General features: G+C 39.1%; 1 protein-coding gene across 2 annotated transcripts in view; it reads right to left on the bottom strand.

Annotated features, from left to right (window-relative positions):
- PACRG (parkin coregulated) overlaps positions 1 to 16,166 on the bottom strand; it is a 207,116-nt gene that overhangs the window by 169,064 nt on the left and 21,886 nt on the right. For both annotated transcript variants that reach the window (XM_035108596.2, XM_060272802.1), the window contains exon 2: positions 5,412 to 5,546. In XM_035108596.2, the coding sequence (XP_034964487.1) occupies positions 5,412 to 5,546 (135 nt within the window). The remainder of the gene's footprint in view (positions 1 to 5,411; positions 5,547 to 16,166) is intronic.

Here is a 16,166-nt window from a genome sequence, read left to right as displayed (position 1 = left end):
TTCAAAAATTGATCAACACATACAAAAGCACTTACAAAAATAAAAAAGAATTGATTAGAAGCATTTTACTTTGAACTAAATGGAAGAGCATGCCCTTTGGCTGTATTTACAGCCAAAGGGTGAGGGAGAGAACCCCACCGCCTTTCAACTCTATAAAATGTCCCACTGATCAGCAAAAACAGAAAGTTAATAAGGGAGAGATATTTGATGGTTTTTGGTCTTTCCTCAGAGCCACCCAACATCCTACCATCCTGATTGAAAAGGTTTTTGTGGCCTCGCTATTAGTAATGTTCATCTTCTTACAAAAAAATCACTGCAAGAAATAGATGGCAGGTGGGCAGCGGGGGGACCACTGACTTACCAAGTGTGAAATGAATCATGATATGCATCACATACAAACAGAATGAAAAAATAAAGGACAATAACAGAATGGTGATATATTGCATAGTTATGTGAATCCTGAAATATTTGTGGCAAAGGTAGTATTTTCCTCCACCTACCCCGCTAGTCCTTTATTTTGTAAGACTAACTTTTACAAATAAATGTGGTTGTGCAAATGCCACTTATCCAACTGCTTACACAGAACTCTAGACATCATGTCATACTCTCTATGGTGCCTTGATGATCACTGCACACATGTACGCTTGCACTGGTCCAGCTGATGATCCACAAATTTACACAGCAGCTTCCATTTTCAGAGCAGGTCTCACCGGCAAAACAAGTTATGTGCATTTATATTTCTGTAATGTGATTTATATTGGTTTTGGAGCTTTGTGGTTGCTGTTATTTTTTTTTTTAAAAAAAACTTTCTGTTGCTCTTTGCACTCTCCAGAATGCATGACTGATCAGGCACATATTCCCACCTTCATGCCCACACACAAAAGACAAACCAATGTTCCCAAAATATGAAGGAACTCATAAGCTTAGATCAAGATTTACTGAGAGTGGGACTCCACTCATACAAGAGAGGGGAGACTATTTTTATTGATTCCTGCTACGCCCCCTGAAAATCTGCTCTGGGGTTTTTTTCAGGAGCAAGGGAGGTTGAATGGGGGGGGGGGTGCAGGAGAAAGTGAGAATTCAAGAAAATACCTCCTCAGTTCCTCTAACGCAATACTTTGCTAGTTTGAAGTTACATTTTGTTTGAATGCTGAAGCACAAGGAAAATTTATGCATGGCTCAAAAGCATTTTTGAAGCATTCTAGGGTGATGGGGTAGGGGAAATGTCAGATTAAATGCCAGAGAATACCTTGTCCCGCTGCTGCCTGTGAAAAGCTGCCCACTCATACACTGTCACTCTTAACACATTCTCCAACCACTATCAGTGGGCAACAAGAGATACTCTTGTCATCATCAGTGCCCGTAGGATCCAACTTCATTTCTCTTTGGTGAGGTCCCGTAGGACCAGAATATCTTTCTTTTTCTTTTTAAGACCAGAATATATTTCAATATTACATTAACATCCACACACACCCAAAAATTCTCTAGAACTAGATTAATGCATGTGCAGACCTATGACTAGAAGAGAGTTACCACTGACAGGACCACATCATGTGTACTTAAGGTGTTGGAGATGTGCCACAGTACCAGCATTTGTCCACACTTGAAATGTGTTTTTGGTAAAGTCAGTGAGGAGTCCAGTGCACTCTGAATACAATTTTCTGTTGGGTAAAGTGCAGTTTAAAGTGCAAAGTAATCACTCATACCGACACTAAAATTGCCTTCCACTGTTGTTCCTGTACTGCACATTTCAGGTATATGTTTGTAAACACATATGATTAACAACAGCATGTCACACCACAAAGCAAGGGCTTATAGAAGGGAACTGTGTTAGAAACCAACAGAAATAAAAAAACCCAGCACCAGGAAACAAATTGGCCAGTCTAATAACACAACTCTCCTCACTGCATTGCACGGCAGCAGCAACGGAAGGAACAGAAAATGTGGTCACGTGGATAACACAGCTCTCCTCGTTGTGTTGCTCCACAGTGACAAGGGAAAGAACTTGGGAGAAAGAATGCTGTCCTACAAATCCCCTCACAACCCTGCAGCCAGCCAGGGAAGGCAACAGAGGAGCAAGTAAACCTGTTAACATACACACAAAGCACACCCTGAAACAGGTGCATCAGATCAGCAAAGTCTCTGCTTTCTCACTCTTCAGTCTAGATGTTCCCCAGAGTAGATTGAGAGTTAGCAAACAGTCCTATGCAGCTGACAGGTCTCTAAAGTCTTAAGCCTTCTCTTGTGACTCAGACAAAAGATACTGGTAGACAACGAAAGAGGTTTAAAGATGCTCTCAAGGCCAATCTAAAAAAATGTAGTATAAGCACTGATGACTGGGAAACCCTGGCCTGCGAATGCTCCAGTTGGGGAACAGCCTTTACCAAAGGTGATGTGGACTTTGAAGAAGCATGAACTCAAGGCACAAAGGAGAAACAAGATAAGAGGAAGGCACATTTGACAAACCCTCACCATGATCAACTCCCACCCAAAAACCTATGTCCCCACTGTGGGAGGGCATGTGGATCCAGAATTAGCCTCCACAGTCACTTATGGACTCAATGTTAACACCGTTTTCATGGAAGGCAATCTTACTTGGCTATGAGTGATCGCCAAAGAAAGAACAGTGAACTGAATGCAAGGTCAAATTTCTTTCTTGTGCCATTCATTCTTCATACCCCAGTGAAAGCTATTTGTGCCTATTTTGCTAATCAGGGGAAATCCTAATTACATCATTAACTGCCCCCCAAGATAACTCTTCTATCACACCCAGCTCAGTAAATCCTCCTTCATTAAGAGGAACACAATAATTTCACAAGGATGGCCCTAAGGCAAATTTTGCCTCTAGACAGAGGAACCAGGGCATACTCTTAACACTTATCTCTCCAGGAGAGCAAGCACCTCTTGGACAAAAGTAGTAGAGTGCCCTCTCTCTGCTCCGTGTCTCACCTTCACTAAACAAAGATTATTCCTGCAGCTTCTCCCATCAGGTTTGCCATCTTGGAATGCAGGCCTGTAAGGCCTTCAAAATAGAGGAGGCTTGCTGCTCTCGGTTCTCCATTCCCACCTTGTGCTGGATATTTCCCCCCTGAGACTTGCAGCACATTAGTTAAGGCCTTAATCTTTGTCACATGCATGGATAAATTATGCAAAGGAGTCAGAAGCTCATCAGATGATGTCAAGGTAGATGCTGGGCCCGCCATAGGATCAAACGGAAGCTTTTCCATGGTGCTTCCTACTTTATTACCTTTTGCTGGCATTTGCAGCCTAGGACAAGGTAACATAATAAGACTGTATCACTGGCAAACAGTGACTAAATATACTGAAGAAACCCATTATTTCTTATTGTACAGAACAATAAGAATCTTGCTCCCCCCTTTTAAAATAATACTTTAAAAAATCTTTAATCTTATCTACTTAAGTTAAACTGTTTTCATACTTGTATTCCTGTTTCTCTCCACTTCTCCCCTGCATTCCCTTTCCTTTGTGTATTCATTCAAATCAAATGTATTATTGTATTGATCATAAGCCTTAAGAAAAAATAAAACATATTGGATGTATCTAATGGTAGCTCTGCCTTCACTGGAAAATGCTTCTGCTCATTTAAGCTATCACCGGATACAACCAATTGAGCATAAATTGATAATGTCATATAAATATTCATATAAAACTTTATATAATCAGCAACATGCAACCATACAAGAAAGCATGCATTCAGGGCCATCCCTAAGCCCAGGTGTGGTGGCGCCTGCTGAGAGGCGCGGTGGAGGCCGCCCCAGGCGCGCCTCTCAGCTGTTCAGCGGCTTCAGGCCGCTCTCCAGAGGCGCACAGGCCTGGGGCCGCCTCCGCCGTGCGCAGGGGCGTCGCAACAGGGGGCAGGCAGCGCCCCCTGGGCCAGGGCCAGCCCTACAGCCTGGCTGGGTTGTGCAGGGCTCTGGTCCTCCAGGCGGCAGCCGCGCTGCGCGCTGTGCCCACCCACCCGCCACGCTGGGAAACGGGGTGGGGCGGGGGCGCCGGAGGGATCTGTCGCACCACGGTGCCAGGTATGCTTGAGACGGCCCTGCATGCATTACAATTCTCAGTTATTTCTTCAATTATCTACTACATGGCTTTTCTTATAAAATGGATGGCATGTTACCACCATGAAAGTAAATACAAAGTTTTTTTTCTGTTGTTACTCTGTTACTAATGTCAAGCAGAAATACAATTTTCTGTTAGATCATTGGTTGTGCCCATCTAAAAATGGAGCCAAATGCATCCATTAAATTATATTAAAAACTTGCAGGTAGGATCTAATTGTTTGATATGTTTTGTACATAACAAATTGTTTAGTCATTTCATAAATAATAAATATTATTCACTCAGTGACCCAACTAGTCATATCTGTTTTTGTTTTTATTAACAAAACTACAGCAGCTTAAATTAAGGTCATTTTCCACAGGGCCCACATAAGCATTCGAATAATAAGTTAGGTCTTTTCTCCCTCATTCAAAGAATGCCCAATTTTTTTGTTATTCTTAATTCTGTTTCCAGAAAAATCTGAACCCAGCCCAATAAATTGCATACAGAGACACACACAGTCACCCCAACACACACACATACATAAAAGGAAAGTCATTCTTTGATAACCAAAATAATTAAATAGAAAGAGCAGGTTAAAGATCAGCATTCATTTTTCAAATTAAATTTAAAAGCCTGCTCTAGTTACTTAAAAGATTGGCAAGTTTTACAAATAACATCACCAAGCCTTTTAGAGAGAAACACTGCTGCATTAGAATGAAGTCATTAGGCAATACATTTATTTTGAAGCCAATTAACCTTTTGTCAGAGATGTCGGAACCATAATGGTTTCAGCAGTGGAGGTCAGCCTCTAACAGGGGCACGTATGACAGCGATTACGCTGTCTGACATATGCTGCAGACTGGGAGTGCAGCCGTGGAATGAGAATCTGCCTTCGTTTGTATTCTGCTCTGCATTTCAAGGGAGCAGGCAATCTTGACCTATCCATTTAGGTAATTAAAGCTTCCATTTGGAACTGTCCTGCAGGAAGGTGAAATTTGGGGGGAGATAAATGGCTGCTGCTCACTGTATCCAGCCACTTCCATCATTTGATGGACTGCCTGAAATAGGCTGGGTTGCCAGGTCCTCATAAAAATAGAGATGAATTGAGCAGGAGACAATTCTCTAAGGCAAAGCAACTCTGTCATTTTCCTTTTTTGCAGCATATAATTTAATTGTTAGCCAAGGTAGATGGCTGACTCAGGAGGCCACTCTCTAACTGCTCTCCCACCATCTTCTATTTGCTAAGAAATTACTCCACTTTATTTACTTATAAGCCAACGTTTTTTTTGGCAATGAGAGATGTCACTTCAATAAGCGCAGCTGGCTGTCACAGCTGCGCCCTGACTTACCTTCCAGGCTATTTTGTTTCCTCTTGTATCGTGCTCAAGGGCGATTGGGAAGTCACCTCGCTCATAAAACTTGCGAAATGCTGTAGGCTTTGTTGGTCTTTCTTTAAATGCTCCTGCCGCTGGGGGACCTTTCACCTAAAAAAAAAAATTAAATTAAAAACCCATCATATAAAATTTGTCTGTATGTATCAAGAAATATACTTGTGATTAAATTAGAGATTTAACCAAATTGGCAAAGAAATCAGTGTGCCACACATCACCAATGTCAAACATTCACTGTCAGTGTTTTCTATGGAATATTTGTCCCAGGGTTTTTCTTGGAGAATTAGCAGGTATAGGAAACACAAGGTGGTTTTTAAATGAATACATATGACTTTGTTTGCAGTAGCATTTCACTTCACGAGCAGTCTTAATGAAAATGTTAATCATCAGATGCAAAATCTGTGAATAATTGTTCATAAAATTTAGCACACATTGGAGGTAATATACCCATTGGGAATAGGTACTAGGAGAGGAGGTAAATTATACATTGGGAGTTGGTAGTACAGACAGTGCTTTTTTCAGGGGGGACGCAGTGGTACACATACCCGTAAACATTTTGTGAATCTAAGTTTGGCCTCATTGAGGGGCAGTATTGCAATATGAGTAGGAAAATGAGAGTAGTTTTTTAAAGAAAAAAAGCACTGAGTACAGATTTCCGGTATAAATCCAGGGTAGGTGTGTATTATTATTATTACCGTATTGTTGTTGTTTTTGTTGTTGTTATCATCATCATCATCATCATCATCATCATTGAATTTATATACCACCCTATACCTGCAGGTCTCAGGGCAGTTATGCATAGGCATAAAGTTGCATCCAAAATGATATCTCAGTTAAAAATTCCTGAATGAAAAATTAACAAAGCAGGTTAACACCAAATGGATGAGCATTTGCTCCAGCAGCTTGAATAACTGAAGTTGCTAATCCCCATCCCATCCCAAGACTGTGCCTGTGAAGAGGAGCTGTCAGGGTTGGGATAGGCCTAACGGCAGTAAATATCTGCTATTCAATTCTGCAAAGTGATGTGTCTCTTCAGAGGACATCTGACCATCTGGATAGCTCAGTTGGTTGGAGTGCAGTGCTGATAACGCCAAGGTTGCAGGTTCGATCCCCATATGGGACAGCTACATATTCCTGCATTGCAGGGGGTTGGACTAGATGATCCTCAAGGTCCCTTCCAATGCTACAATTCTATTCTGTTCTGTTCTGTTCTGTTCTATGAAGGTTGGGCAAAGGAATTCTACATAGGGCCAAATCATTGGTCCTTACTGACAGAAAGGTCAATCCAGGCACATACTTGTTTATTAAATACATGCTCCAGTTTGGCTACAAAGTGCGAGTACAGGTTAACTTCTAACACTAAAAGGAGTGGGTGGAAGAAGAGAACAAAGTCCATTACCATCCAGCATTACTGCAGGAATAAAGCATAGAATTGTAGAGTTGGAAGGGATCACAAGGGTCATATATAGTCCAACCCCCTGCAATATTTCACTTAATATGGGGCTCAAACCCACAACCCTGAGATTAAGAGTCTCATCTTAAAGTCTGAGCTAACTCCCAGCTGATGTAGTTTCTAAGGCAAATGTGATTATTCTAGCTATGGATCACAAGACTGTATTCACATGGTTCAAAAATCTTGTGAGTAACATGATCCTCTCCATAACAGGTTATTCATTTTTATTCACTTTAAAGTACCTATGTCCTGCTTAATAAATGTCAAAGCATTATAAACATGATTAAAACATGCAATATATAATAAAAGAGTAGAAAAATAACCAGTATAAGAATACAGTTTCTGTTTTTCCACAGTGATCAATGATATATACATATATATATAATATTGTCAATGTGTTACTTATTCCTAAGGGAGAATGTTCCAATTCCACATGGCAGGTACGTACTATCACACTGATGGCCCTATGCCAGGTGGCACAAGACATATTTTAGGATCATGCAGTACCACCAGTAGGGTCTCTCTGGGTAATCTCAGTCAACCAGCAGGTGTGCAAGGGAGTGTCTGCACATTTTTACTACTACTACTACTACTACTACCACCAATAATAATAATAATAATAATAATAATAATAATAATAATCAAAATGATATTATACTTGACATAAACAAATTAAGTGCTAAATATGTGCTAAGGGGAGTGGGCAAAATTATACATTCTTAAAAATATAAATTATGATGCTTCCTGTAATGAAGCATGTTCTACTTTTTAACATTAATCATTCATCAGATACTGTAAAGGAAAGGAAAGGAACTAGGAAATTTCCAAGAAATTATGGTAACCTAGCAACATTACATGGATCCACTCATCTAGTGAAAGGCACAAAACCCCCTAAAAATAATAGATCTGAAAACAAGATATTAAAAGCAATTTATAATAAGCAAACCACATGTCAATTCTTCACTGTTGTAATAGAAGATTAAAATAATTGTTTATTAATTACAAGTGACATTTCCTTATAATGTCTCTGGGAAGGAAACTCTAGAAAGTAAAGTTTAATGCTCATTTATCACACATTTTATAGGTTGACAATTAGTATTAATGTACTCCAGAGGTACTCCGACAAGTATTTTATTATTCAAGATCTGTATTTGCTCCTTTGGAATCAAACATATCATCTGAACATTTGTCATGGAGAAATATGTGATTCAAGAAGGGGACTTAAATACAATTGATTTTCAAAGCCTTCAGTTACTTGGGCTACTAGATCAACTATGGTCCCTTTTTTTGTTAATTTGAGGAAAGGTGAAAAAAGTTTAAAATAGATGTCCATTTATGGAGATAAACTGAAGAAAACTTAGAGAAAGCAGCACTGATTGCTACAGTTTTAGGACATGCAAGAAAAAAGACAACAAAACTGTTATGTTGTAGTACTGGAAGCAGTTGAAGTACTGGAAGCATCCTGAGCAAGTTTGCAGATGACACCAAATTGGGAGGGGTGGCTAATACCCCAGAGGACAGTATCACACTTCAAAATGACCTTAACAGATTAGACAACTGGGCCAAAGCAAACAAGATGAATTTTAACAAGGAGAAATGTAAAGTACTACACTTGGGCAAAAAAATGAAAAGCACAAATACAGGATGGGAGACACCTGGCTTGAGAGCAGTACATGTGAAAAGGTTCTTGGAGTCTTGGTAGACCACAAACTTGACATGAGTCAACAGTGTGATGCAGCAGCTAAAAAAGCCAATGCAATTCTGGGCTGCATCAATAGGAGTATAGCATCTAGATCAAGGGACGTAATAGTACCACTGTATTCTGCTCTGGTCAGACCTCACCTGGAGTACTGTGTCCAGTTCTGGGCACCACAGTTCAAGAAGGATACTGACAAGCTGGAATGTGTCCAGAAGAGGGCAACCAAAATGGTCAAAGGCCTGGAAACAATGCCTTATGAGGAACGGCTTAGGGAGCTGGGTATGTTTAGCCTGGAGAAGAGAAGGTTAAGGGGTGATATGATAGCCATGTTCAAATATATAAAAGGATGTCATATAGAAGAGGGAGAAAGGTTGTTTTCTGCTGCTCCAGAGAAGTGGACACGGAGCAATGGATTCAAACAACAAGAAAGAAGATTCCACCTAAACATTAGGAAGAACTTCCTGACAGTAAGAGCTGTTCGGCAGTGGAATTTGCTACCAAGGAGTGTGGTGGAGTCTCCTTCTTTGGAGGTCTTTAAGCAGAGGCTTGACAGCCATATGTCAAGAATGCTTTGATGGTGTTTCCTGCTTGGCAGGGGGTTGGACTGGATAGCCCTTGTGGTCTCTTCCAACTCTATGATTCTATGATTCTATGTCTTCACTTTAAATACCAGTATTCAAATATGTAAACGAACGCAGGGCAAGAGTAAATAAAACTAGAACCTTGGTCCATCACATGAAGCTGAATGTTGGTCCATCACATGAAGCATGAAGATTCAGGACAGATAAAAGCACATAGCTCTGGAATTTGCTACCACAAGATGTAGTGATGGTCAAGACTTTAAAAGGTGTGTAGACAAATTAATGGTGGATAAGGCTACCAAGGGCCTCTAGCAATAATAGTTGTGTACTACCTTTGATGTGGTATGTAAATACAGTAAATACTAGTTACTGGGAATCACAAGTGAGTGTTGTTGTACTCATTTCCTGCTTACAGGCATCTGGTGGGCCAGCCTGAGAACAAGTTGCTTGAGGAGAAGGGCCTTTGGTCTGATGTAGCAGATTGGCCTTAGACCATCATGAATATCTTTAACATGGTGTTTTGGGGTTCCCACTATCATGCAGTGTTGGCAGTGTAAACCCTATTATGTAAACCATAGATTGGAAATCCAGTTAAGGATCATGAAGTCCCACCATTGAAGAATATTTACATCTCCATTCTAAAATCTCTTGGCAGATTTCATACATTCTGCTAAGATAGTGAGCATTTGGGAAGCAGGATTCTAACTTAATTATGTAAGACGAACAAGGCACACTGGTTCTCCAATCAATTTTAATCAGTTGCCCTTAATAATGTTATCGATATTGACCATAATATACCTAGTCATAGCTAAAGTTATAGTTCTACAAACTACACACTTCAGGGTCATGCCCCATAAAAAGTAGTAAGAGCAAAAAATAATCCAGTAGTTTCATTGAAATATGCAACCCTATCCTATATAATTCTCCTCAGTAGTAAATTTCACTGAGGTCAATCGGACTTTCTCCAAAATAATGTGCCCAGGATTGCAGCATTATAGTGAAATCCTAATCCTGTTTAGTCCTATTGGATTTAATCAGGTTTACTCGCAGGTAAGTGGGGATAGGATCGCAGTCTTAGCCATGATTAAAAGTGCAAAATTGGGGGCAAATCTGGAATTTATTGAGCAGCACACTGGATAGTACTCTGCTTTTAAAACAAAGGATTTTCAAAACTAGTTTGCAATATGTCATGGGAGGGGAAAGTTTTGCAAGGGGGGGGGGGAACCAACAGTTTTCAAGATTGTGGCTGACAAAACTATATAATGAAGCATAACTAGAGCAGTTTACAGTTAAGCTGTTCACTTTGCAGAAAGTCACAGCTAAGAAAGAGAGACGTGACTTGATCCTTCTGTGAATCATCGCAATTGCAAAATGGAAATTATAATACTATTCCAGTTAATGCAAATTAGATTAATTGGAAGTTAGTGGCTAACAGTCTTAGAATCACTGAAAATCTCACACATCTGGTTAGAAGCTAAATGAGTGCAAAGAACAAACGTTAGCTCATTTTCTTCTTATCTCCTATACAATGAACCCTAATGGGTTGGTTTCAAATGTCATATCTCAAATAAGCAGACGAGCCAGTGTGCCCAAATGAGGACATAAACCGAGGGGACAGAACTAGCCCTTTAGAGAGAGAACTGGAGAAAGCAATACAACACAATGGGATTTAATCATGTGAAACATGAGGCTCCTTGGATGCTCGTCTCACTTCAAGGCAATAATTTTACAAAAGCTTATAACATTTATTAATAACATTTAACCACCCTGTGATCCACAAATGAAGAGCAGTATAGAAACTAAATAAATAAAAATTCAGTTTTGCACCCTCATTAGCGAGTATAGTCCTTATGCTTTTTTCTGGAGTATCATTAGTCCCATCAGTTAAAGAGACTAGTACTAAAACATTTTCCAAAAAATATGTTATGTGACTACATACTGTACTCTAAACCATTTTTTTTATTCCATACTTATAAATGAAACATTAAAATCCAGGAAGCAAGCTGTCTCAGACCGCTTAAGCATAATTTACACAACCACTAGTTTTACTTGATGAATATTTCTCACATGTTAATGACTTTAAATAGGCCCACCAGTCACATGTATTGCAGATATTCCTATAGGCAGATGTATGAAACAGCATATAAAAATATGCTCCCGTCTAAAAAGTTATAATGGCGACTCAAGAGTCTCACAGCAAATATTTAACAGGTGTTCAAGGAAGTTTCACAGGGCATTGTGTTTTTATAGATGTTAGCATATTTCTTTGTTATCCAAGAGCTAAAAAAATGATTTTTTTTTATTTTTACATGTGTCTGTTTAGTGTTTTGCCTTTATTTACTGCATATGGTATAAATAAGAAATGCTACCTTAAATCTTAACAACAACAACAACAACAACAACAACAACAACAACAACAACAAATTTTAAAACATAATTTGTAAGGTAATACTTCAGTATTACCACTCTTGTTACTTTGCTCTTCACCCATTTCCTCCCAGGGGCATAGCTCTGCTTCATCCTTAACTTATGTGAGAATATCAGAGGTATATCTATTTGGGCCAGTGACCTTGGAGCCTGTGGGCATTCGTGCTCTCTCCAACTGTTGTGGGCATTCTTAGTTGTCTGACAAGGCCAAGAAAGCCGTATGTGTTGAGTTGAACCAACCTACATTTGTGAGCATGCATTAGTGTGTATGTGTTTTATCAGAGCACACCACAAGAGTCTTATGCTTGTTGCTTCTGTCTCACTACATGCCTTTCTCCACCGCCATTGTTCAGCCCGGACACTGAGGTCCAGCTCCTTCTGGTGGTTCCCTCCCTGCGAGAAGTGAGATTACAGGGAACCAGGAAGAGGGGCCTTCTCGGTGGTGGCGGTGCCCGCCCTGTGGAATGCCCTCCCATCAGATATCAAGGAAATAACAACTATCTGACTTTTAGAAGACATCTGAAGGCAGCCCTGTTTAGGGAAGTTTTTAATGTTTGATGTTTTGTTGAATTTTTAATATTCTGTTGGGAGCCACCCAGAGTGGCTGGGGAAACCCAGCCAGATGGGTGGGATATAAATAATAAATTATTATTATATTACTATATGGGGTGTGAGATAGTTTCATTCATGAGAACAGTTAAACCACCTCTGCCTATTGATTCACTAAATTCCTTTAGCCCTAAACATTAGCTTAGATCGTCATAGCTGCTCAGCACTTAAATATGACAAAGTTGCCTGAAGGAAAGTGTAATTTACAAAACGAACTGTTCAGGCTATTCGTATTTGTGCAAGTTTCCATTTGTGAATCAACTGGCTTGATTAAGCTGGCTTTACTATAGAGTCACATTTGTCAGCAAAGTTATTTTTCCCTCCATCTGGTGTTCTTTAATTGTGTAACAGATAAACATCCATTTGGGAACCAAACAATCTCCTTTAATTAATTGCATTTTGAATAGAACTGTATAGAAGATTCATGTGCAAGTCACACAAAAATCAAATAAACAGTGAAACATACTTGTATATCAGATTTTTATTAATCAGATGGTCCCGAAAGCATTTTTATTACTTCTTAAAACTCAATTAAACCTGAACAATAACAACCCTTAAGCTCTAATACTAACCATGTTTACTCAGCAGTCAGTCTCATTGATTTAAGTCTGATTTACTCCCAGATATGTGAGTACAGGGCTGAAGAATTGTTTGACATAGAACTTAAAGAAAAAGATCTGAAACATCCAATATTCCTTTCCTAAGATTTGGGTTTCCACTTACTTTGTTAAGAAGAAGTATTGCCCCTGATCCAGTTGTATTCCTGTATAACTAATGATGCACACTAACATATATGGATCACTTTAAAAGACACAGCCAGCCAGTTCAATAGGGTAAAGATGAGCATGAAGACTGTATGTTTCCAGGTCTTTCCCGCTGGATCAGGGGATATGTATTTTGTGTCCAAGTATTTGTAAACAAAAAGGGATTGGGGGGGTGAGAATCTGTTTGTTTGAAACTTCATTGTAATACTGTACAAATTTAGTAGCACCAATATTTCTTTTATGTGGTATTATGACATTCTACATCAACAGGCCTGGTTTACACGTATGTAATGCTAAGTCATGGTCTATTTTAACTCATGGTTTGTATAATAATCTATGGAATACTCACAAGTAGTCCCAGACAGTCAATCAAATCATGGATTGTGCCCAACTAAGTTCCATAGGGTGCCATGGGTGCTTGGGCACCCACAATAATATAATTGTGGGAGCCAGACACCCACAAAGTCAATGTGAAAAGCCAGCAGGCGGCAGTGGCACTGCGCTGCCTCCAGGAGAGAAGCAGTTCAGCTCTGCCCTCTGCAACCAGTAAATGAGGCATCCTTTTCTGGAGAAGGGGGACCTCGGATGCAGAAAAGGGTTCTTTGCTGGCTGCGGAGTAGAAGAGGAAGGGGAGCTGCTGCTGGCCACCGCAAAACAGAAACTTTCCCTTAATTTTACATTGGAAGCCATTGACCATGGCACATACTTGGGGGTCATTCTCTGACACTGAAAAAAGTTCTGTGTCCTGAAAAGGTCTGTGTCCTGAACACTCTGGGTCAAATTAATCCTTAGAAAAGTGTTACTATTTCAACTATAATGTATTTCAACTTCATGCTACAAAGATGGAAAAGATTAAAAAATGAATATATCTCCTAGCATATCACTTCTTAAAACACTACCCACTTCTTCCTCTTAAATGTAAAAAGGGTCACATTTTTTATTAGCACCAGTGGGCTTCTTCTTATCAACTCTATCTCAAGAGAATCAAAGATCTCAATTTAGTACTTACTATTTAGCATCTGTCTTAGTGCGTTTGATAAAAGACCTGAGCAGCTGAGACAGCCAGGCTAATGCACTGTCACATCTAGCAATTAAGGCCACAGACATGTGTGTTGGCCAAATGAGAAAAGTTGGAAAGGAATAAAGCACAGCGTTTAAATGTATTCTTTCTCTCTATAGACTTCAACTGGATAGCAGTGGCAGAGTCTGTTCCTGGGCTCATAGTGAGATGGCTTTTTCTTTCTATGCCTTGCAATGATGATCACTTCCACCAGTCTTCTATTGTCAAACACAGCTTTGAGATTTCCCCCATCAGAAGATTATAGCTCACTTTCTCTTCCACTCAATGAATATTTTAATGTGAGAGCTATATGACACTGGCACATGGTGAAATTCTTTAGAGAGTGCAAGCTCCTACATAATAAAGGGTTTTTAGAAGTATATTCACATTTCTTTCTTTTAACTTACTCTCTATTGCCTGTGAAATGTCAGCATATAATGTACAGCATACAACTGAAAAAATATTAACAGACAAACCTGTAAAGTATAAATTGGGGAATAATCATATTAAACTACAACTTGAATGTAGTAGTGAAATATGCAGAAATATATAACATACCTTTCTGTCATATCAAATATATTTATTTCTGTTACATTGGGTGGTAACCAATGCTGGTCTTCTGTCAATGGAGGGGACAGAACTGGAAATTGCCCTATATCTCTATCAATCCAGTGATGAATGAAAGTGGTCAAAAAGACTGCTAGTTAGAAATTTACTTTTGACTTTGAGTTACTATTAATATTAGTGTCAAAACACCTGGTGCTCTCCCGTGTGTGCCCTCTCTCCTGTCTCTGTGTGCATGTAATTGCAAATGGTGGTTACAGGTGAAGCTACTGCTTCTACAACTCAATAGTAGTTTATGAATGTGATCCACTGCAATGCTGACAAATTTTGTTTGTGACAACAATCAAAACAATAATTTGTTGGAAAGCAATTTTGTTGATTATTGAAACAGTAAATTTCAAGACAATGTTATGTACTGTGCTTATTATTATAAGGAATCTACTGATTTTTAGAAACACTGTTAAATATGGATTTAAATATACAAGGTAATAAGAAGGTGTATGGGAAATGTCTATGGCCCAAATTGTATACTTATCCAGGTTATGGATATTGTGCCCAAAATAAAGCTCTAGATATTCATTTCATTTATTTAAGGATTTCTATACCACTTTCCACAAAATGCATCCAAAGTGGTGCAGTCAATAAACCTTTATTGCATATTGCTCAGAGAATCATTATGGTGTGATTAACAAGTAACATAATAATAAGGGGGCACATTGTGTCCATTTACAGCTAGGCTACTGAAGCACCAATTTAAGGGTCATAAGGAGGACTACATCACTAAAGTTGCAATTAACTTGCACTGTCACAGCACTGTATCTTTCTAATCCTTCTGTTGCTTATAAATCTGTTGACATCCTTTGTCCTGTAACTTGCTTTTGCAGTCTGAACAATATTTAGAGGTAGCTATGATTTTGACAAAGTAATACATTATGGCTCTCCAAGCAAGTTGGCATAACACTTAACTGGATGGTCATAAAGTTAAAAGGAGGCATTTTGTTTCTTTCAGTTTTGTTTTTCTGCTCTGCTATCCAGTAAAACTGGTGACATATTTTTTTTATTAAAAAATTAAACTCATAATCTTAAATCATAGGTAGCTACCCAATTCATAGAAATAAGAATTGGACTAGCATGGTACAATATTTGATTGTACAGCTGTCTGATTGAAAAGAACTAATGGTAACTTCCCAGGGGTTTTGAAGGAAAGCAGATATTGTAGTTAATCAGTGTAGCACAGAAGGAAGTTGTGATTTAAGTAAAGTGTGTGTGTGTGTGTGTGTGTGTGTGCATGACATACACACTTGGAATCACATAAGTTTTACTATAACAGCCTTGTGAAATTAGTACCTCAGAACCTTATAAAATGCACAGTAGGCGTCAATCAATCAAACAGAAGGTATTAATCTAAGAAATTTGCTGACACAAGGAAACATCAAGTGCTTGTTATTAAAGAGTGCCAATATTTTGTAGCTTCTCAAACTGGTAATAAAAGTACAAGTATGGAGTACATCACCAGGTTTAATAAAACTGGTAGTTCTTTTCACTCTGACAGGATC

The sequence above is a fragment of the Zootoca vivipara genome, chromosome 3 (assembly GCF_963506605.1).
Source record: "Zootoca vivipara chromosome 3, rZooViv1.1, whole genome shotgun sequence".
NCBI classification, from domain to species: Eukaryota; Metazoa; Chordata; class Lepidosauria; order Squamata; family Lacertidae; genus Zootoca; species Zootoca vivipara.
The sequence above is the reverse complement of the archived record's forward strand: the minus strand, read 5'-3'. Positions and strand labels throughout refer to the sequence as shown.